The sequence below is a fragment of the Protopterus annectens genome, chromosome 11.part0 (genome assembly GCF_019279795.1).
Source record: "Protopterus annectens isolate FY-2018-M chromosome 11.part0, PAN1.0, whole genome shotgun sequence".
NCBI classification, from domain to species: Eukaryota; Metazoa; Chordata; order Ceratodontiformes; family Protopteridae; genus Protopterus; species Protopterus annectens.
The window spans coordinates 1,340,156,972-1,340,180,699 of NC_056745.1; the positions used below are offsets into that span (position 1 = coordinate 1,340,156,972).

At 45.8% G+C, this 23,728-nt stretch overlaps 1 protein-coding gene across 1 annotated transcript in view; it reads right to left on the reverse strand.

The window, feature by feature from the left end:
- The window catches only part of SBF1 (SET binding factor 1), a gene marked incomplete in the record, with an annotated part of 3,250,730 nt that overhangs the window by 2,605,824 nt on the left and 621,178 nt on the right, over window positions 1-23,728 (reverse strand). The window contains 1 exon segment of the mRNA XM_044088658.1: window positions 22,922-23,030. Within this exon segment, the coding sequence (XP_043944593.1) occupies window positions 22,922-23,030 (109 nt within the window).

Sequence of the window (23,728 nt, forward strand, 5' to 3'; positions counted from 1 at the left end):
GGACCCCTTTAAGGAATAACTTAGCTGGTAGTCTGGAAGCTAGGGGGGAATCCAGAGGCAGGCATGCTGAAAAGACAGACAAATGGGCTTTAATGGATGAAAAGGCCAACCCTGTCTGCAATAGTTTACACAGGTAAGACAGTAATAGAGGGGTCTCGCTTTGCAGCATGTCCAATTGTCTTTTGAGACACCATATTGAAAATCACTTCCGCTTTTATAGGTAAGACTTCCTTGTATTTGGTTTCCCAGCCTCCTGCAAGACAGTGAGCACGTCCTTGTTATAAAGGTGTCTGAAAGGGATCAGAATCCTATCACCCACAGGGTGAGGTGCAGAAATTGCCACTGTGGGTGTATTTGGGATCCCTTGTGCTGTGTGAGAAGGTCCACTATGGGGGGGGGGGGTAACTTATGGTGATTGCCCTTGGACAGCTTAAGAGTAGGGGGAACCAATGCTATCTTGGCCAATAAGGAGTCACCAGCAAGATTTTTGGTCTGTCCTGCTGAATCTTCAGCAGGACCATCTGAACAAGTGAGAAGCGGGGGAATGCAGAGAGAAACATCCCCTTCCAGGAGATTTAGAAGGCATCTGTTGCCACAGCCTGATGATGTGGAAGTCTGGTGCAGAAGGACAGAAGTTGTCTGTTGATGGAGAAGGAAAAAGTACAGTTTTGTACCTACCATAAATGTAGATGTTCGAAGATCCACATTGCTGCAGTCCTTACATATGGGGTAGTCCGCTGTCCTCGGTCGGCCCGAATACCAAAGTATTAGGCTGACGTCGGTCATGGGCGCTCAGATCTGACATCAGAGCGTCAGGGTATAAAAGCGCATGACCGACGTCATATCCTCAGTCTTTTCTTGCCCCAGATGTCAGAAGGCCCTAAAAAGAAAGGCCACAGCCCAAAAACAGGATACTTCCCAAAAACCTGCCCAACAACAACCATCACCCAAACCATATAACCATGCCAAACTATAGAGGGGAAGGAGGGAGGGTAAATTGGACTGCAGCAATGTGGATCTTGAACATCTACATTTATGGTAGGTACAAAACTGTACTATGTTCTTCATCTCACATTGCTGCAGTCCTTACATATGGGTAGAATCCCAAAGCAGAGGTAAAGGGAGGATGGCAAAATCATAAAGCATTAGGGGCTGCTAAAATGCCCTGTAATATTGCAGTGGCAAATCCAGCCCTAGACTTAGAATAAAGAGGAAGGTGGTAATGCTTGAAAAAGTATGTACTGAACTCCAAGTGGCTGCTTCCAAAATATCTTTGTAGCTACCCCCTTAGAAAGGCAGTAGAAGTGGCAGTAGCTCTAGTGGAATGAGGTCTGATTCCAGCCGGAATCTCCTTACCATGATGGGAATAACAGAAAGAAATACAAAACCCAATCCATTTAGAAATAGTTTGTTTTGAAACAGGTTTTCCCTGAGAACCCAAAGCAAAAGAAACAAACAACTGCTGAGACTGCCTGAACCCCTTGGTTCTGCTCAAATAATAACGTAACTGCCTGTGAATATCCAAAGTATGCAAAATCTCCCCTTTATTTTGGGGGTTTGCATAAAAAGTAGGCAAATGAATAGTTTGGTTCAAGGCCACACTAGAAACCACTTTAGGCATAAAGGAAGGATTAGTACGCAAAGATACCCTATCCTTATGAAAAATCAGGAAAGGTTCCACTGCCATAAGGGCCTGTAATTCAGAAACCCTTCTTGCAGAGGTAATGGCCAACAAAAAAGCAGTCTTCCATGATAAATACTTTAACTCGGCAGTAGCTGCAGGCTCAAAAGGTTGTAGAGTAAGCTTTTCCAACACAAAATTGAGATCCCAAGCAGGAGTAGGAGCTCTACGTGGGGGTCTTACGTTCTTTGTCCCTCTAAGAAATTGCTTAAACAAAGGATGGGAAAATAAAGGAGGGTCACAGTCATAGTGAGCAGAAATGGCTGCAGCATGAACCTTTATCGAGGAGAAAGACAAACCCTTGTCCAATAACTCAGTAAGATATTGAAGAGAAACACTTAAATTAGGCTTGGAAACATCAAAGTCCTTCGCTTTGCTCCAAAGAAAAAATCTCCTCCATTTATCAGCGTAAACTTTCCTTGTACTAGGCCTTCTGGCCTCCAAAAGAACATTCAAAACTTGTTGTGGAAGCTGAGACCCTCCAGGGTCTAAAACAGAATATGCCAAGCTGTGAGATGCAGAGACTGAATCTTGACATTGAGGAAGTGATTGCCCTCCTGAGACAAAAGATGCGGAATCAAAGGCAGAGGCCATGGAGGCTCCCGTACCAAACTCCTCAGTAGTGGGTACCAGTGCTGTCGAGGCCAATCCGGCGCTATCAGAATCATGGATGGCTCGTCTATTCTGGCCTTCAGGAGTACCTTGGGAATGAGAGGCAGAGGTGGAAAGGCATAGACATGAAGATTGCTCCAACTGAATGATAGAGCATCCACCTTCCAAGCTGTGGGATGAAACATTTTTGTGCAAAACTTTGGCAACTGGTAATTTAGTGGAGAAGCGAACAGATCTATGTCTGGAGTCCCCCATAACACTGTCAACATTTGAAATACATGAGGATCCAGTTTCCACTCGTGAGGATCCACAATTTGTCTGCTCAACACATCCGCTAAGGAGTTCTGTGCTCCTGGTAGAAACCTTGCCTGAAGATTGAGGTGTAAACTGAGAGCAGTCTCCCACAAAATCATCGCTTGCCTGCAAAGAGGGTACGAATGGGTTCCCCCTTGCTTGTTGATGTACCACATGACAGTAGTGTTGTCTGTTTGAATCAACACCTGTCCTGGGTGAAGTAAATCCTTGAAAGCCATCAATGCAAATTGGACTGCTAACATCTCCTTCAAGTTGATATGCAAATGTTGAAGTCTGACAGGCCACGTGTCTTGCACCCATTTTCCATTGAGGTGTGCTCCCCAAGCCTTGTCCGAGGCATCTGTCGTTAGAATCTGACTCGCCTCTGGTCGGGTCACAGAGAGTCCCTTGTTTAGGTGACATTCCTGAGCCCACCACAAAAATTCTTTCTGAATGCAAGGTATTATCTGAATAACAGTGTCTAGATCTTGGCAGTGTTGTGTCCATACATTTTTGAGATACCATTGAAGCTTCCTCATATGCAGTTTGGCATTGGGAAGCACCAGAATACAAGATGCCATGAACCCCAAGGCTTGAAGGACTGTCCTTGCAGTCAGCCTGGACTGTAGAGACATTTGATGGAAATAAAGAGAAATGCTTCTTTGTTTGTCCGGGGTCAAAAAGGCCATCTGGGAAGCTGTATTCAGTCTCACACCCAGAAAGCACATGTCCTGAGAGGGTACTAGACTGGACTTTGTTTCGTTCACAGAATACCCTAGGCATCTTAACACTACCATCACATACTGTAGATGATGCAGAAGTTCGTCTTTGTGTTGTGCAATAATCAGGCAATCGTCCAAATAAGGATAAATCTGTATTCCTCTTAACCTGAAAAAGGCTATCACTGGAGCCAGAACATTTGTGAACACTCTGGGCGCAGTAGACAAGCCAAAGGGCAATGCAGAGAACTGATAATGTAAATTTCCAGGGCCAAAACGCAGGTACCTCCTGCAACTGGGCCTGATAGGAACATGAAGATAAGCCTCTTTGAGATCCAGAGTTACCATCCAGTGATCTTTTCCCAACAGAAGTAAAAGCTGTTGTAACGTCAGCATTTTGAACTTTGGAATGTCCAGATAAGTGTTGAGGATAGATAAATCCAAAATTGGTCTCCACGTGTTCCCTTTCTTTGGTACTAGAAACAGGCGAGAATAAAATCCTAGTCCCACTTCTGACAGAGGAACTGGCTGTATAGCTCCTATTTGAAGAAGTAAAGAAATCTGCTTGTGAGCCTCTATCCTTTGCCGAGGAGGAACGTCTGGCATGCCTTTGAAAGGAGGCAATGTATGGAAATAGAACTTGTAGCCTCGGTTTATAATGTCCAATACCCACTTGTCCTGGGTGACTAAAAGCCAGTTTTGCTTGAAGAGTGCTAACTTTCCTCCCAAAGGAGCTGCCAGGAAGAAGAATCTGGCAGCTGAAAATGCAGGTCATTGGGCCTGTTTACGAAAGGACTGGCCCCTGCCCTCACCTGCAGATTGTGCAGGTGAACTCCAAGTTCTAGGCCTGAAAGTACTGTGAGCTCTGCCCCTGCCACGTCTAGATCTACCCCTAGACTGAGAATCAGAAGAAGGGTAGGTCCACCCTTTAGTAGGCCAATTTCTACTAAACTTTGGAGGTTGCACCTGCAAAAAATCTTTAACAGTCTGCATGGACTTAGCCTTGTCTTCCATTTTCTTCAAAACCGACTCCACAGGGGGACCAAACAAAACTTCAGACTGTAAAGGGGCATCCAGAATTCTAGTTTTAACATGCTCGGATAAATTCTGATCCTTAAGCCAGGCGTGCCTCTAAGAACTGAACCAGTGGCAGCCACCCTAGAAGAGGCCTGTACAGCATCAAAACCACACTGCAAAGAATGCTTACCCACCTGTTCAGAGACATGTACTAAATCCTGCAATTCTTTACACTCTATGCCCTCTGCCAAAGCATCCACTTTAGATTTTAGCTGAGAAAGGAGGAAATTCTGATATTTCAACATATGAAACTGGCAATTTAAAGCCCTCATTGCTAAAGTAGAAGAGGTATACACCTTCTTACCCCATCTATCCAAAGCTCTAGCTTCCTTATCTAGAGGAACCGGATTCTTTACAACAGAAGCTCTAACACCCTTAGGCCCCTGACTAATAGTTTCTGGGTCCGCCCTAGGACTCTTATACAGATATTTATGAGCCTCAGGCACCCTGTAATACCTGTCCGGTTTAACTGTGGCAGGAGGCAAAGAATCTAGATTAAGGAAGCCTCCGAGAAAACATCTTGAACAACATCCAAAACAGGAGGTATAGCCAAGGGTCTATGCTGTGGTAAAAACAAGAATTCCCTAAGCCTCTTCCGTGAATCAGAGAAATCCTGTCCTTCCCACTTAAAATGCTCCCTCATGGAATGCAGAGTTTCTGAAAATGAAAAATCCTCTGGAGGAGAAGCAGAAGGAGTGGAATCCTCTGCATCAGAATCCGAATAAGGGGGAAAATCTAGAATATCTTCAGCAGAAGAGTCTGAGTCATCTGAGGCCTGATCCAAACTTTCCAACTCTGGCTCCACCCTGGGCCTCTTATCAGGAGGGGGCATAGAACCTCTAATCAAAGTAATCAAATCTTCTGCCATTTTAAGCATGTGCTTTTTAGGCACAGACCCTGAAGTACCTGGAGGGACACCAGGGGAAGGCAAAACAGACCTGCCCTTAGAAGAAGTCTTAGAAATAGTAGCAGAAGGCCTAACCACCTTAGGCATAGAAGGGAGAACAGTAACCTGAGAGGCCCCTTCAGCTTGACCTGACTCCTGTGAGGCCACATCCTGCAAAATCAAAGTTTCCCCCTGAGACTCAACAGAAACTTCAGCCGGATCCACCTGCTCCACTGTAGCTTCTGCTGGACCAGCGTCCGAAACGGACGAATCAACCTGTCTAGGTTTCAAGGATTTGTCTTTGCGCTTCGTCGTGGAAGCGGGCATCGGAGGATCCGACGGCATATTATAATTACACCGCTTACCAAAGACTAACCTAGCACAATCTAACCTTCTTTTTATAGTGCGCTTATTAAACCTAGCACAAAACCGACACCCGACTACGTCGTGGTCCGGTCCCAAACAAGGAATGCAAAGAGAGTGATAATCCCTATGCGGTATCTGTTTCCCACAAGAAATACAATTATTCACTTTTTCTGACATCCGGAATTAACTGAGGCAAGAAAAACAAAATATTCCCCAACGGGTACTTAGCCCAACTTGGTTTCGGTCTGAAACTCAGAATATGAAAATTTCAGAACGCCGAATGGCACTTGCAACGCTGCTTCTGCATCGGACCATGCGGCAAAAAAGACTGAGGATATGACGTCGGTCATGCGCTTTTATACCCTGACGCTCTGATGTCAGATCTGAGCGTCCATGACCGACGTCAGCCTAATACTTTGGTATTCGGGCCGACCGAGGACAGCGGACTACCCCATATGTAAGGACTGCAGCAATGTGAGATGAAGAACATCAGGTCTATCTGAGGTGTACACCACTGGTGGACCAGGTCCAGGAAGACGTCCCTGTAAAGCATCCATTCGTGGTCGCTTGTCATGGATCTGCTGAGGAAGTCTAACCGGGAATTCTGTAGTGAAGGAAATGTAAACTGCCTGGAAGGTTACTCCCTGGGAGGTGGCCAGTTCCCATACCAGGAGAGCCACTCTGCACAGCAAATAGGATTTGGTCCCCCCTGCTTGTTGAGATACCACAGCACTGTGGTATTGTCTGTAAAGATTTTTAGTGGTCCTTGTTGTAGGTTGGTTTGGAAGGCTCACAGGGCCAATAGCATTGCCCTCATCTCTTGGTTATAGATGTGTTCTTTCCTGTGTGGCCTTGACCACAGCCCTTGCACTCTCAGGTGCCCCAGAGTTGCTCCTGAGCCCAAGTCTGAGGCATTTGTGTGCATGACCCGCTTGGATTGAGGTGGTTGGAGAGGAAGACCTGGATTGAGTTAACCTACTTCAACCACCAAAGGATTTCTTGTTTGAGGCAGGGCAGGAGGGGTACCCTGGACTCCAGGGGGTGTGAGTGCTGGGTCCATACTGAACTGAGGTACCATTACAATTTCCTCATATGGAGTTTTGCTAATGGTAACATAGGAATAGTGGATGCCAAGTAGCCCAGGAGCCTGAGGTATTCCCTTACTGTTTGTTTTGTTGTCTGGAGGACCAGAAGTAGATGTTGTGTCAAGCTTTCCACCTTTTGGGGGGGGGGGGCTAGACTTTCATGATGTCTGTATGAATCCTGCACCCCGAGAAGACAATGTCTTGAGTAAGTTCCAGGTGGGATTTCGGGAAGTTGATCTGAAACCCCAGGGACTGCATGAGGGTAATGGCAACTTTGAAGTGCTGCTGTAGGGCCTGTTTGCTGTCTGCCTGAATGAGCAAGTTGTCCAGGTAAGGGAATAGCTAGATTCATTTTGTCCCGCAGAAGGCAATACCTGGAGCCAGACATTTGGTGGAAGACTCTGGGTGCAGTGGAAAGGCCAAAGCGTAAGGCAGAGAATTGAAAGTGACAGGACCCCACAGAGAACCTCAGGTATTTTCTGAAATTGGGCCTTATAGGGATGCGAAGGTAGGGATCCTTGATATCTCAGGTGGACATGAACTCTTGTGGAAGTAGAACTAGGAAAAGAGTTGGTAAGGTCAACATCCTGAAGGTTGGAACCTGAAAGAAGAGGCTGAGTAGAGAGATACACAACTGGCCTCCAGGGGCCATCTTTCCTTGGAACCAGGAAAATCATGGAGTAGAAACCTCTTTCTTTTGCAGACAGAGAGAATGTTTGAATGGTGCCTTGAGCCATCAGGTTGTCTAGCACTGGCTGCAATAGGGGGAGCTGTTCTTTGGAGGCTGGAGGATGCCCCTCCTCTTTGGTGGCATAATTCAGGTCATAGAATACCAGTTTTATTACTGGAAGAACCCATTTGTCTAAGGTAATAAGGGTCCACAACATGGAGACAGTGAGAGAGACGCACTGAGAGAGGAATAGAGGGAGAAGGTGGAGGTTTTGAGGTTGGCAGGTAGTCCGACATCATCTGCCCTGTCTTGAAAGGGCGGCCTCTGGCTAGAAGTGGAAGCTCTAGTAGGAGTTGGTTGCTTCCTGGATGTTTTCCTAGGCCTTGTGGGGGCAAGACGAGAGTGCTTTCTAATAAATTTAGTTTTTGCTGGGTAATTACTCTGGAATTTTGGAATAGGAGAGACCAGCAGCTGTTTTAAATCCTGGATCTCTTTCCCTTTTTGTTGTAATGACTTAAGTCAGCCACTTTAATTCCAAACAGGGCTGAATTGTCTAAGGGAGCATCAACCAGCTTGGCTCTAAATCATCTGGTAGGGGCTGGAGACATAGCCAGGGGCATCTTCTCAAGGCAGATGCTGATGCAGCTGAGCTGGCTAAGGCCTCAGCAGCATCGTTTCTGCACTTTATAGAGTGCCTGGTAACCTGAGAAGTGAGGGCCACTAGGGAGGACAGTGAAGCTTTGGCAGCAAAATCTGTCGAGTCAGACAATTCCTTAGAGATTCTCTCCAAAAGGGATAAGGTATATTTAGCCACGTGTGTCTGGTAGTTAGTAGCTCTGAAAGCCAGAGTAGCAGAAGTATAGATTTTCTTACCCAGACGTTCCATGGTTTTGCTGTCTTTGTCAACTGGGAGGACGGTGGTGGTAGGAAATTTTGAAGCCTTATCAATGGAGATGGAAATAGTGGCAGGGCCTGCAACAGGAAACTTAATTAGAAACTTGGCAGTCTCAGGGACTTTATAAAATCTGTCAGGTCTGCATGGAGCAGGGGGGTTGGGAGTCTGAGTTCAAGGATACAGAAAATAAGGCATCCAGAAAGGCAGGTAGAATGGGTGGAACAGCAGTAGGAGTTGGGGAGTCCATCTGAATGAGATCATACCTTTTCTGAACTTCTGTCATTTCAGATGACTCTCACTTGAAATGCTCCTTCATTTTTGTAATAGTTTCTCCAAAGGTCAAATCCTCTGCTGGGGAGTCAGGGTCAATGGATACTTCCTCTGGGGAGCAATATCACAGAGAGGAAGGCAGCTGAGAGATATAGGATAATGATTCTTCTGAAGAAGAATTAGAGAATTCCTCCTCTTCCCACAAAAAGAGATCTAACGTCTGAGGCCTAGGGCTCAGTATAGGAGGAGGGAAAGTGGATATCCCTGAAGTGGTAGGCCATAAAGTCATAAAAGCATTAAACAAAGTTTGGCTGAAAGCCTGCCAGTCTGGGGTAGTTTCAAAAGTAGGAAATATGTGCTTTCTTTTTTCCTTCCTTTTGGAAGGCCTAGCAGGCATCTGAATGGAGGAAGGGCTGCCCCTCCGGCGTCAGAAAAGCCTCTGTGGACATGCCCTCTGCACGTGAGTATGCGGCTTCGATGAAGGTACCCGGTGCATCCAAAGCAGCGGAGCCAGAGTCTTCAGCCAGGCTCATGGCCACAGGCTCAGGGTCGAATGAAAGAGACGCAGCAGTAGTCATAGGCCTAATGGTCTTGGCCTTCTTTTTCGGCGGTTTGGCAGGCAAGTTGGCGGAACCCTCTATACCCAGGGCTAGCTGCTTCAGACACTGATTTTCAAGGTATAGATTGGGCGTTTGAAGACAGCTGCGTAGAGTTTTGCGTACAAATGTCTGGCAGATGGCAGAGACCTTGTAATCATGCAACCGACCTAAAAATAAATAAATAAATAAATAAAAATAAAAAAAAGGACACTGATCATGGGCGTCCTTGTGAGGTATCTGACAGCTGCACTTACACTTGGTCTTTCTGGATGACATGAACAAGCATTAAGATAAAGAAAATGACTAAAAAAAGGTTCCCCAATGGGGCACTTGTCTGATTTCTTTAGAATCAGATGGCCAGGATGGCAGGAACACCTGACATTCGACTAGCGGCTGAGAACTTCTGAGCGCTGGTGCATGCAAATGTCACTTTTATGGCCCACATTCTCCTAGCCTCATCAGACATCCCATGCACCCTACAGTGACCGAAATCTTTTGTATACTGGCCGGACGTTCGGGAAGCAAGAGGAGTAAACCCATATGCGATGAATACTGCAACATTAGAATAGGACATCAGTGGCCATGGACAACCATCAAGACAGGAGTCCAATGGTAGTCCTCATAGGGAGCAATGGACAGATGAAAGCAAATCTGGAAAGAACAATTAACTGAAAGTGGGTAACCCCAAATGCTATGATTCACTGTTAAAGCTATTACGCAATAAAAGAGGCCTTTTAAAATTCTGAGTTGACTAGCTTTATTAAATTGTAATCAAAGTTGCTATGCTTTGTGACATGGATAAATAAAGCCCTGACTACAACACAACCAACCTTAGTTCAATTAGGGACTTGGACAATAGAGCAACCATGCAGGGAAGGATGGGAGTGAGTGGACAGTGTTGGCTTGCCTTTCTTAAGGGAGGGTGATCCGACATGCTGCAATGTGAGAACCTACTGGAGGAAAGGTGTCTTACATGCAACAATAATTGGGACGTGCTTGGTCCTAACAAAGCTATAACTGGTATCCTTCAACTGGCACGTGTGGGAAAGTGTATGCCCTCAGGGGATGGCACCATATACCTTTACATCTGCGAGTGTGCACTTAGCCACAAACAGGAGGGGTTAGGACCATGCTCAACAAAAGAAAAAAAAATGGATGACTGTTTTCCACAACCAACAATAGACGGGTCTGATTAATTACAAGGCAGAAAAAGGCAACAAAATTAAAAAATATATTGCATTCTCAGTACTACAATTAGTTTACAAACCAAATAAGCAAAGGATCTTTGAAAAACTTGAGGAGCAATCTGTCTAACTTAAATACATTTGCCAACAGATTTGGAACAGTAATCCATATCCTCCTGATGAAAATCCTATTATAAAAAATTCTGGCAAAAACAGCTGTGTTAAGAGCTCATAACCAAATACAATGCAATTATGAAGGAAATGCACCTGAAGAACTAATGGTTTTGAAACAGACCTGCCAACAGTGATGGGAGCCTTGCACCACACATGTAACCACTGCTACCTTTAGCAGAGGTACAGGAAATCTGCAGGAAAAAAATGGTTACAGAAATGCACCTTCATTGCAACTAAATTCAAATGTTAACAAAAAAGAAGTTATGTCCTAACCATAACGTTCCACGCGAGTTGTTCATCTCACCTTTTTCTTCTTACACGTGGGTCGGAGCCGATCCCCCAGCTCCGAATCGGTCGCTTTTCAAGCTCAGACTCTCAGAGAAGCTAGAGACCCAGTGAATATCCCATGATGCCCTGCAATGAGTCCCCAGATCTAGTATGCTGCAACCAAGACAGCCTACTGACAGAATATGACTATAAAGTGTACCTACTCAAGGTAACTACAAGAGTAGAAGGATAGAAGAAGAGCAGGAATGTATAAACAGACTGACAGCTGAACCAATCTACCAAGGCAACCATCTCACTCGACTGGAGGGGGAAGGTGGGCGGGAATGTAAGAACAAAAAGGCGAGATGAACAACTCACATGGAACGTTATGGTAAGGACATAACTTCTTTATGTGAAGTTTTTCTATCTCGCCATTTTGTTCTTACATGTGGGTAGCGTCCCAAGCACCCTAATCCTGGGTGGCTCACGGGAGGACATCCTGAGCACAGTGGAACCAAACGTAGCCCTGTCCCTGGAAGTTTTATCCACGTTGTAATGAGTGATAAACGTGTGAGGTTTTGACCACGTGGCAGCTGCACAGATGGTATCTAAAGGCAAGCGAGCTGCATGAGCCAATGATGTAGAAACAGCTCGTGTAGAATGGGCTTTGACGTTGGTTTCTAATGGCTGATTAGTGGAAGTATAAATGAATCTGATGCAATCAGACAGCCACTTGGATACAGTGATTTTTGATACTGAGCATCCTTTTGTATTGTCCGCATAATACACGAAGAGTTGGTCCTATTGTCTGAAATCCTTCGTTCTATCCAGACAGAACCTCAGTTGTCTATGTACATCAAGCTTGTGTAACATATATTCTAGTTTGTTGGTATGGTGTTTGAAGAAGGTTGGGAGCTCAATGGATTGATTTAAGTTACTTTCCGAAGAGATCTTGGGAAGAAAGGTAGGATTAGTTCTGAGGGACACTATCAGGGTGAAAAATCAAATATGGGGGTTTGACAGACAAGGCTTGAAGTTCGGAGACCCTACGTGCAGATGTGATGGCTACCAGGAATAGTGTTTTCCAAGACAAAAACTTTACATGACAAGATGAAGCAGGTTCAAAGGGAGCGAGCATCAGTTGGGATAAAACCAGATTCAAATTCCATGGGTAGACAGGATGCCTAATAGGTGGCCTGAGATGGTGGGTTCCTTTTAAGAATGCTTTACAAAGCCTATGCGACATGAAGTTAGAGCTGTTGAAGCCCACATGAAAGTTTGAGATAGCAGCCAATTGAACTCTAATGGTGGCAGCAGCCGCGCCGCCATCATGGAACAACGACGACAAGAATTCTAGGATGGTATGGATAGGTGCTACATAAGGGTCAGTATCATGTTGAGAAGCCCAGTGAACAAATAGTTTCCATTTACTGTTATACAGTTTCCTGGTAGATAGCTTATGAGATGAAACTATATTATGTTGGACCGCAGAAGACAACTCGTGTGACCTGGCTAATGTGGGAATCGGAGCAGTCAAGCTGTCAGTTTCAGGGACGTGAAGGAGGGGTGGAGAACTCCCGACGAATGAGTCAGAAGATCCGGCACTGGGTTCAGGATCCATGGTTCTTCCACTTGATACTTCCGCAGGAAGGGAAACCAAATCTGCCGAGGCCAAGACGGGGCTATTAAAATCACTGTCCTTCCCAGACTTTTGGCTTTCTGCATGAATTTGGGAATTAGAGGTATTGGCAGAAAGGCATATAGAAGACCCGGGGGCCAATCGTGTACGAGCGCATCCCTCGGTTCATTCCCCAGTGGGGGATAAAGGGCAAAGTAGCTGCTGCATTTGGCATTCTTCGGAGACACAAATAGGTCGCAGCAAGGCTGTCCCTATCTGCGGAAAATGTTTTCCGCCACTTGTTGTTTGAGAGACCACTCGTGAGGCAACAGCATGGCTCTGCTTAGTTTGTCCGCTATCACGTTGGATGACCCCGGGAAGTGCGTTGCTATCAGAAAGCATCTGGTGGATACAGCTCATTGCCAGATCCTTAGGGCCTCCCGGCATAAAGGGTACGATCTGGTTCCCCCTTGTTTGTTGATGTACCAGACGACCGACATGTTGTCCGTCTGGATAGCAATTGTGCCTGGAGGAAGAGAGTCGTGAAAGTGTTGCAACGCTAAGAACACCACTCTCAGCTCTAGGACATTTATATGCAAGTGCGTTTCCATGATTGACCAAGTGCCTTGGACCGTCTTTCCCTGAAATAGCCCCCCCCCCCCATCATATCAGGGAAGCATCCGTGGTCACTGTGGCTGTGGGTTGGGGAAGAACGAAGGGATGTCTGATTGTCACTTGGTCGCTCTTCAACCACCAACTGAGATCTTTCTTGCAAAGATTGGTTAAACGGATCTCGTCTGACATGGGTAGTTGTTGGTAAGACCATTGTGCGAAAAGTAACCACTGGAGAATTTGCATGTGCATGCGGCCTAACGGAACTGCTATCAATGTGGCTGCCATTGTGCCTAAAGCTGTAGTATCTGGGATGCTGGAGCTTTGTTGCGGGCTAGGAGACTGGATAATTGTTTTTTTAGAGTCATGATTCTTGACTGGGGCAACCTGATCCTTGCATCGATGTGTCCAGTTCTGCTCCTATAAATGTAATATGCTGCGAGGGTGATAGCACAGATTTTTTGAAATTTAGGGTTATGCCCAACTGAGAAAGTACAGTTTTGTACCTACCATAAATGTAGATGTCCGAGAGGTATGCATCTGCAGTCCTAACAAATGGGTTGTCCTGCCTCAGGCAGCCCTTCGGTCGGCCGGATTCCAAAGTCTGGGTCTGGCCTCGGCTGATGTCGTACTTCACCCGACGTCATAGCTGCAGTTAACCGGGTATAAAGGCATCAGCCGACGCCATTTTCCTCAGTGTTTCTTGCCCCAGATGCCAGGTGCCCTCTAGGAAGGCTAAATTTGGATAAATGCAAATGTTTCCAAACAACAGAGAGCAAATAGAAATAAACATGTATATACATATATACAAACAAATACACCATAATAGATTCCCCCAGCTAGCTAAGAGATGGGCAAATACCCTAGGAGTACCACAGAGGGGAAGGAGGGTGGGTAATCCTGACTGCAGATGCATACCTCTCGGACATCTACATTTATGGTAGGTACAAAACTGTACTATGTCCTTCAAGGATGCATCTGCAGTCCTAACAAATGGGTAGAATACCATAGCCAAACTGAGGGAGGAGGTACTAAGAAGATTATGGTGTAGTTAAGATCCCTTGCAAAACAGCAGTGGCAAAACCTGCTCGGGATCTGGAGTATAAGGGTAGATTATAATGCTTGGCAAATGTATGCATGGAGCTCCAAGTAGCAGCCTCTAAAATGTCTTTGGTAGCCACTCCTCGTAAAAAAGCTGTAGTAGTGGCTGTAGCCCTTGTGGAGTGAGGTCTGATGTTTTCTGGAGTTGTCTTTCCATGATAAGAGTAACAAAATCTAATGCAATTTCCTATCCATTTTGAGATTGTCTGTTTTGAAATTGCTTTTCCTTCCATTCCTGTTGCATATGCTACCAGAAGCTGGTCAGTTTTTCTATTGTTCTTGGTTCTGTCCAGGTAGTAGCGCAATTGCCTATGCACATCCAAGGTATGTAGTAGTCTTTCCCCCCCTGTTCTGTGGGTTGGGGAAGAATGTAGGTAGGTGGATTGCTTGGTTTAATGATACCCTGGAGACCACCTTTGGCATAAAAGTAGGATTAGTTCTCATGGACACTCTATCCTGATGGAAGATAAGGAAGGGCTGTACTGCCATTAATGCCTGTAATTCAGAAACCCTTCTTGCTGAAGTGATTGCAAGCAGGAAAGCAGTTTTCCATGATAAGTACTGTAATTCTGCTGTTGCTGCTGGTTCAAAAGGGGGGTGTCAACTTTTCTAGCACAAAGTTCAAGTCCCATGTAGGCAGTGGTGGCGTCCTTGGTGGCTGTACAATTTTAATTCCTCTCAGAAACTGCCTGAGTAGAGGATGAGAGAAGACTGGAGGATCCATGTTGTATTCTGGTGAAATAGCTGAGCCATGCATCTTAATGGAAGAGTAGGACAGGCCATTGTGGAAAAGCTCTGCTAAGTATTCCAGGATGTTAGCTATGTTTACCAGTGATACATTTTCTCCTTTTGCTGCACTCCAAATGAGATATCTTTTCCATTTTGCTGAATAAGTTTTTCTTGTTGAGGGTCTGCGAGCCTCCAAGATAATGTCTTTAACCCTTTGAGATAAATCTGGGTTATTTTGTCTTATGCAATGTTCCAAGCAGCTAGCTGCAGTGTTTTCAAGTTTGGATGCAGGGTTTTGAAGTTGTTCTGTGTTAGCAGTAAAGGAACTAGGGGTAGAAGCCATGCGTGTTCCCGAGACATACTCCTCAGTAATGGGTACCAATGCTGCCTCGGCCAGTCTGGAGCTATCAGGATGATCCTTGGGTGATCATCTTTGATATTCAATAGCACCTTGTGCATCAAAGGAAGAGGTGGGAATGCATATGCTGTCAGGTTTTCCCAACTGAAAGATAGGGAGTCCACCTTCCAAGCAAGTGAGTGGTATGTCCTTGTGCAGAATTTTTTTCAATTGGTGGTTGTGTGGGGATGCGAATAAGTCTATTTCTGGTAGTCCCCATTTCCTTGTAATGGATTTGAAGATGTCTGGGTGCAGCATCCATTCGTGGGCATCCGTGGTAGTTCTGCTTAAGATGTCTGCTAGTATATTTTCTTTTCCTGGCACAAATATTGCCTGGAGCTGAATGTTGAGGTTCAGGGCCACATTCCAGAGGTCCATTGCCATCCGGCATAGAGGATATGAATGTGTGCCTCCCTGTTTGTTGATATACCACATAACTGTGGTGTTGTCCGTCCTTATCAGCAATTGACCCTGTTGGAGAAACGGTCTGAATTGCCAGTTTTACTGCCAGCATCTCTTTTTGATTTATGTGTAGGCTCATCTGGTCTTGAGTCCATAAGCCTTGTATGCACTTGTCCAGCATGTGTGCCCCCCAACTGAGGTCTGAGGCGTCCGTGGTGATGGTCTGGCTTGGTTGAGGGCTGTGGAAGGGCAGTCCTTTGTTCAATTGACAGGCCTGAGCCCACCATCGGAATTCTTGCTTCAGGCATGGAATTATTGGAATTTGGGTTTCTAGGCTGTGCTTGTGCTCAGACCATAAATTCCTTAGGTGTCATTGCAACTTCCTCATATGTAGTCTGGCATGTGGAATCAATATTATGCAAGATGCCATGTAACCCAGGGCTTGCAGGACTTTCCTTGCTGTAAGCTGGTTCTGCGTTGTTAATGCCATGAAATAGAGTGGTAGGTGCTTCTGCTTTTCTGCTGTGAGGAATGCCATTTGGTTTGATGTGTCCAGTTCTGCACCCAAGAAAGTTATCCTTTGGGATGGTATCAGCCTTGACTTTTTTATTATGTTGACTTTGTATCCCAGGGCTTGCAGTAGGTGAATGACCCTTCTCAAATCTTTTGTTAATTTGTTTTTGTTGTCCGCTTGTAACAGGCAGTCGTCCAGGTAAGGGTTAATTTGAATTCCCTGAAGCCTGCAATGAGCAATTACTGATGCCAGGCATTTCGTGAATACTCTGGGCGCAGTAGATAAGCCAAAAGGCAATGCTGAGAATTGATAATGCTCTGATCCTGCAAGAAATCTGAGGTATCTTCTGCAATTTGGTCGTATGGGGACGTGCAGGTATGCCTCCTTGAGATCTAGAGTTACCAGCCAAGACTCCTTGCCCAGCATGGGAAGAAGCTGCTGTAGGGTCAGCATCTTGAATTTTGGAACAATGAGATATGTGTTCAGAGCGGACAGGTCGAGAATAGGTCTCCATTGGTTTTCCTTTCTTGGCACCAGGAAAAGTCTGGAGTAAAATCCTTGCCCTTGTTCCATAGACGGTACCTTTTCTATAGCTCTCATCCTTAGTAAGTGGTCTATTTGTTCTAGAGCGTTTGTCTTTTGATTTGGAGGTAGGTTTGGCATTCCTCTCTTCCTTGGTAGAGTATGGAAGTGAAACCTGTAACCTTTGTCTATTGTCTGTAAAATCCATTTGTCTCCTGTAATGTAATGCCAGTTTACTGAAAATAAGGCTAGCTTTCCGCCTAAGGGTGCTTCTAGTTGTTCCCTGGTAGGCGGTTTCAGAGCCAAGTCACTGTGATTGTCCTGTGGAAGTGGTAGTGGCTGGATCTGTGGCAGTACTTTGCTGGTTGTTAGGCTGCCACTGACGTCCCCTGTAGGCACCACTGGATTGACCTCTGCCTCTTGGGCGCCTATTCCTGCCTCTTTGTGCTCTGGTGGTGTCTGGAAAGGACCAATTCTTGGAAGGCCAGTTCCTACTAAACCTTGGAGGCTGGACCTGTAAGAAATCCTTGACTGTCTGAACAGATTTTGCTTTCTCTTCCACCTTCTTCAACACTTGCTGTGCAGGGGAGCCAAACAAACTGTGTTTATCCATGGGAGCATCTAGGAGCTTTGACTTTACATTGTCTGGTAAGGACTGCTGTTTTAACCATGCATGCTTCTGATCACTGTACCAGTCATAGCTGATCTAAAGGAAGCCTCCAGTGCATCATAGCCACATTTTAAGGAATGATTACTGACCTGCTGAATGTTGTGTACCATTTCCTGAAGGGACTGTTGGTCTAATGGTTCAGGCGAGGACAGTTTTTTTAGTTAACTGATCTAACATAAATTCCTGATACTGAATCATGTGGAATTGACAGTTTAAGGCCCTAGCCGAAAGAGTAGCAGAAGTATAAACTTTTTTACCCCATCTCTCTAAGGCCCTAGATTCCCTTTCAAAGGGGAGGGGGTTTTTGGCAGAGGCAGCTGTTACAGCCTTGGGGCCCTGTGAAATAGTTTCAGGATCTGCAAAAGGAGCCTTATACAAGTGATAATGTGTGTCCGGAACCCTGTAGTATCTGTCGGGCTTAGCAGGGGCCGGAGGAAGTGAATCAGGAGCAGTACAAGCATCATTAAATGCATCATCCACAACTGTAAGTACTGGAGGAATGGCTAAAGGCCTATGCTGTGGCAAATGCAAAAAGGTCCTAAGCCTTTTCCTAGAGTCTGAAAAATCCTGGCCCTGCCATTGAAATTGTTCCCTCATAGCATGCAAGGTTTCCCCAAAAGAAAATTCCTCAGGAGGAGAGGCAGAAGGAATGGAGTCTTCTGCATCAGAGTCCTCATATGGAGAATAAGGGCCTTCTGGAGGGTTTGAATTTTCTGAATCATCAGAGGAGTAATCTGTAGAAACTGGCTCAGGGGGCTCTGCTCTAGGCCTCTTCTCTGGGGGGGGGGGGGTGAGAGGCCCTGTCAGGGTGAGGCTGGGATCCCCTGATCAAAGAAATGAGATCCTCTGCTAGACTAAGCATTTGAGAACTAGAGCTAGGCCTGTGAGAGGGGGTTTTAGCAGGCACGGTCTTTGTTAATTTTGCTGCTTTAGCCCTGGTAAAAGCCTTAATTGACATGGATGCAGGGGGCCTAGCAGCTCCACGTGCAGGAGTAGATATATCTAAAGGGATAGTATCCGATAAATCCTGAGAACTAGTAAGAGCAGGTGGAATTTCAGTAGCAGATTCAGCCATGCTGGATGAGGCCTCGGTAGGAGGCAAGCTTTCGGCCGAAGGAAGAACTGAGGACTCGGTTTCAGCCGAAACCGAGACACTCGCGGTTGATTTAACCGCGGTTTCGGTCCTTTTCCTTATGTTTTTTAGCTAATTGTGAAGTCGGAGTCTCCGACGGCATGTTGTAAGCAAAAGCGGCGCCGAAAAACTCCTCTGCAAACTCCGACCGACGTCTAAGTGTCCGTCGGTTGAAGGAAGCACAGGCTAGACAAGCTGCTACGTCGTGGTCTGGGCCTAAACAAGGTAGGCAGTAAGAGTGGAAATCTTTATGAGGTATTTGTTTCCCACAAGTTAAACAGTTATTCACTTTTTCTGACATCGGCTGAGGCAAGAAAGAGTCCCCAACGGGGTACTTAGCTTTTTAGAAGTCTTCGGTAGTAGCAATCTCTGGTTCTGACCGACCGGCACTTGCGAACAGCTTCTGCTTCGGGCGCCACGCGGCAAGAAAGACTGGGGAAAATGGCGTCGGCTGATGCCTTTATACCCAGTTAACTGCAGCTATGACGTCGGGTGAAGTGAGACATCAGCCGAGGCCAGACCCAGACTTTGGAATCCGGCCGACCGAAGGGCTGCCTGAGGCAGGACAACCCATTTGTTAGGACTGCAGATGCATCCTTGAAGGACATCAAAGGTCTATGGTGTAGTCTCTTGCTTGGATTAGTTGATGCCTGGAGGTGGCGGTGAGGAGCCAGTCGTCCAGATATGGAAACACCCGGAATCCCAACCGTCTCAGGTGAGCCATGACCACTGCCATACATTTGGTGAACACCCTGGGGGCTCTGGTGAGACCAAAGGGCAGGGGGCTCTGAAATGATAATGACTGGCCCCCAGCTGGAAACGCAGGTGATCTCTGGATGATCTGTCCATTTTGGTAGTAAGCATCCTTGACATCTATACAGCACATCCAATCGCCCGTTGCTAGGAACGGGAGAATCGACTGCAGCGTGACCATCCGGAACTTTTCCTTCTTGACGAAGGTATTGAGTTTGCTGAAGTCTAGTATGGGCCTCCAGTCCCCTGTTTTCTTTGGAACTAAAAAGAACCTTGAGTAAGTTCCGGATCCTCTTTGGTCCGCCAAGACTGGCTGGATGACTCTTTTGTCCAGCAGCTTTTGGATTTCTACAGCTGCTAGTTTTCTCAGACTGGGTGGTACGTCTGGGATCTTTGTACATGTAGGTGGGGTTTTTATAAAGGGAACGTAATAACCTCTGGCAATGACGCTTTTTACCCAGGAATCCGTTGTAATGTTTAGCCAGGTGTTTGGGTATAAAGCCAAGCGACCCCCGACTGCCTCCAGAGTAGGACAGCCGGGCTTCCTTTCAGGAACGCTGATAGGACTTACCAGAGAACTGATCCCTGTCACTCTGGTTCTGCGGACCACATCTGCCGTTTGGACGGAGTCTTCCATTTCTGCCCCCTCCTCTGCCTCTAGAGGGGGTATCAGGAGGTGCATTTTGGAAAGCTCCTTGAGGTTTTCGGAACCACATTTTCCCAATTCGTTGCCCTTTGGGGTACGGTCTGGTTGGAGTGGAAAAACGGACCCCTAGAGCAGACAGAGTCTTCCCTTCCTGTTCACATCTAGTAAGTGTCTCCTTAACTTTGGGTCCGAACAAGGCAGACCCGTCGAATGGGGTATTGACAAATGAAGATTTAAAGGCTTCCACAAAGGAGCAAAGGCGCATCCAGGATTGCCTCCGAAGAGCTACCGCTGAGCCTGCAGCCCTACTCGATCCATCGGTAGCATACGAAATGAGACGCATGGATGAGTTCACTATCGAATTAAGGGTGTTGAGCTGCGCAGTCACCTTTTCAGAGACTGCATCAGCTGTATTACCCTGAAGAGTATCTACCAGTTCTTTTAGGAGATCTCGTTGAAGGCTGGTAAAATGTGTCAGGTAGTTGAGCGACCTCATGGAAAATGCCGCAGAACTAAATATGCGTTTCCCATATCAGTCCATCGTCCTAGAATCTCTATTAGGAGGATGGACAGCAGAAGAGGTTCCCGACATCTCTTTCTTGGTGGCCGCCGCCACCACCATGGCATCAACTGGGACTCCTTTTGTAAGAAAGGCCTGGTCAGTGGGGGAAGTAATAAATTTATTGGGCCTCCGAGGGACCGGTTCCACCGAGTCAGGAGACTCCCACACCCTTCGAGCAACTAGCTCCATCAACTCATAGAAGGACGGAGTAACCCAGGAGGTGGATGGTTGAGATCCGAAGGCCTTCAGGAGAACCGACTCGTCCTCAGAAGGGGCAAGGGACTGCCAATCACCCCTCTGCCTTAAAATTTCCAATATGTCTGTGAATGAGACATCTTCTGAGGGGGATCGTGGGGACCCTTCTGATTACTCCAAGTCGGTATCCGATGTCAGAGATTCCTGAGGTGAATCCAAGTGCCTCCTCTTGCACAATCTCTTCCTAGGAACTTCATCAGTGGGGGTGTCTGGTGAAGTGCCTAGAGAGGAGGGGCCACCCAATGGGGATACCTGAGGTCCTGGATCTCGACGCTTCATGGGGATCTGCGGGGAAGAGGTAGAACAGGCCCCTTGGGGGAAGGGGAAGACAGATCCGAGGAGGTAGTGGTCTTGGCAGCCATGACCTTCCTCATGGCATCGAAAGCACCAGAATCCCGGTCAGAGAAGTCAGTCGGCTCCGAAGAGACCGGCAGCTCTCCCCGGACCGAGACCCCCCGCTCCAATCCAGAGGATGGGGTTGAGGCCACCTGCGCTGAAGCCCCAAGTGGAAGAGTCGGAACAGAGGTATCGGTTCGACTCTCCACCCTGGAGCCGGCGAGGGACTGTCGGCCCTGAGACTCTCCGGTCGGGACCGAGGAGATCAAGGTCGATGGAGCTAAGGGAGGTGGATTGAACCTTGGCTGCAAGGGTTCTACCAGTATCGGTTCCATCTGCCCCGGCTCCGAACGCTCAATTGGCTTCGGAGGAGGTGGAGAAGCCATGGGAGGGATTTCAGGCTTCGAAGCCGAATGGCTCGAAGTAGAAAGCATTTTGGCCAGGGCCGGGTTCTCTAAGAGCCTCTTGACCACTCGGTCCAGATCCCCATCGGAAAGCCTGGAAGAATGAGTCGAAGGTGGAATCAATTGGAGACTGAGGGGTCTCCAATATCGGTTCCACAACTGGATCCCGAGGTAAGGACTCAATACACGGCTCCAAGGACTGTGGAGCCGATGCACGGACCATACTTGAGGAACTCTGAGCCTATGACTTGGGCTCAGAGGATCCTTTGGAAGACTTCGACCCCTTCGAAGCCTTGGAAGAGCTGTCAGCCTTATCTAAAGAAGCCTGAAATTCAGGCCTCAGGAGTCCTCTTATCCACCAATTTCCTTAGTCTTTCCAGAAGGACCCTGGCGCTAAAGGAATGGCAGATGGAGCACACCTCTTGTAAGTGTACAGCGCCCAAACAGTACACACAGGTGGAGTGGTTGTCAGTAACCGACATTTTCTGACCACACACACACCTTTTAAACCCTGACTTTTGTTTTTCTGACATGTCTAAATCTATAATAACTAGTACAAAAAACAAGTAGCATAATATGAGTAAATATATATATATATATATATATATATATATATATATATATATATCTAAACACTCTACAAGTCACTCTAAATATATGAATAATAGTTCAGCTAACTAGTAAAAGTATACTATTATCAGATATAAACTAAGCTACCACTCTAATGTGTATAACACACACACACCAGCTGACAGAGCCCTGTCACGCCCAAAAGAAAGGCCTAAGCCTGAGGAAAAAAGGACTATTTAAAAGTTCTAACAATCTAAACTAACTATAATCCTAACACTATACTATTTAACACACTACTATATATATATATATATATATATATATATATACACACACACACACACACATATATATATATATATATATATATATATATATAAATATATGTACACAAAAGATTTTTTTGAAGAGAAAGATAACTATAATAGAAAATTAAAGTCACTGGCCCGAGCTAACTCTGAAGAGCTGTTGATCCGTTGCAGCGGCAAACTAGATCTGGGACTCATAGCAGGGCATCATGGGATATTCACTGGGTCTCGAGCTTCTCTGAGAGTCTGAGCTTGAAAAGCGGCCGAGTCGGAGCTGAGGGATCGGCTCTGACCCACGTGTAAGAACAAAACGGCGAGATAGAACAACTTCACATATATAGTTAACAGTAAATCTCGCTTAAGTTAATAGATTCTCCCTTAAGTTTATCAGGCACAGGCATCCAAGTGCAAACCTTTAGAATGGATCAAAATCCAGTCATCTACATACACAGAAACACACACTTCCATGCTGTCAAAATTACCTTATTCTGTATTACTGCCCTGAATTTCTGAACTATTCACAATATCAAGAGCCCATCAACTGTCAAGGCTAACTGCAAATAATACAATGACTGGATAACATTTTACACAATTGCAACTTAGTTTCTTACCAGATCTTCAGTCTCTGACTGAAAGATGGAATGTACCCCAATAATAAACGGTGTTGGTGTGCATAGAACTTCCAAAAGATTGGCTGGCAAGATTGGGATGTAGGTGAAGCTGAAAAAGAGCAAGAAAGACCTGTCACAACTTAGGTACTCTTCCATGTCATCGCACATGACCATAATGTACAACTCTCAAGCATGCTCACCAAGCATAGCATGTAAGCTTGGCACAGACGGTGTATTAATATGTACACTTTATTTTAAGACTAACTAAGCAATATAGGCAAATACTAGAGATTGTTCTTGTGATATTAAATACACAATGATGCTCACAAAAAGGCCAGTCACCACTGCTAACTCAATGATCATCTCTGGTGGTAACCAAGAAAAGACAGCAAAGAATGAATTAGAATATCACAAAGCAAATAAGAGATGCAAGAAACAAACCAGTATGGAAAAAAAAACAGAGGTAACTAATCTAAGAATACTTAGGTCAAAGATAAAAATAACAAAGGTCAAAAGAAAACAGAGGAATGTCATCTCTTGCTGAATAATGACTGAAGCAAGTACAGCCTGCAGAATTACAAAATAAGGAAAATGGAGGTTTCAGTAGCAAACCAGGTTCACTAAAAATACAGAGTGGTCCATTTTCCAAGTGGAAAATAATGCACTACACTGAGACAAAAACTAAGACGGTACACAAGTGTCTACATTAAAGTAAAATGTTGGGCAAGAGTAGAAAAAGGGATCAACAAACAATATTACTGCATCAGAAACAGAATTCAGCTGTCCCCTCTTTAGGAAAATTAGTAT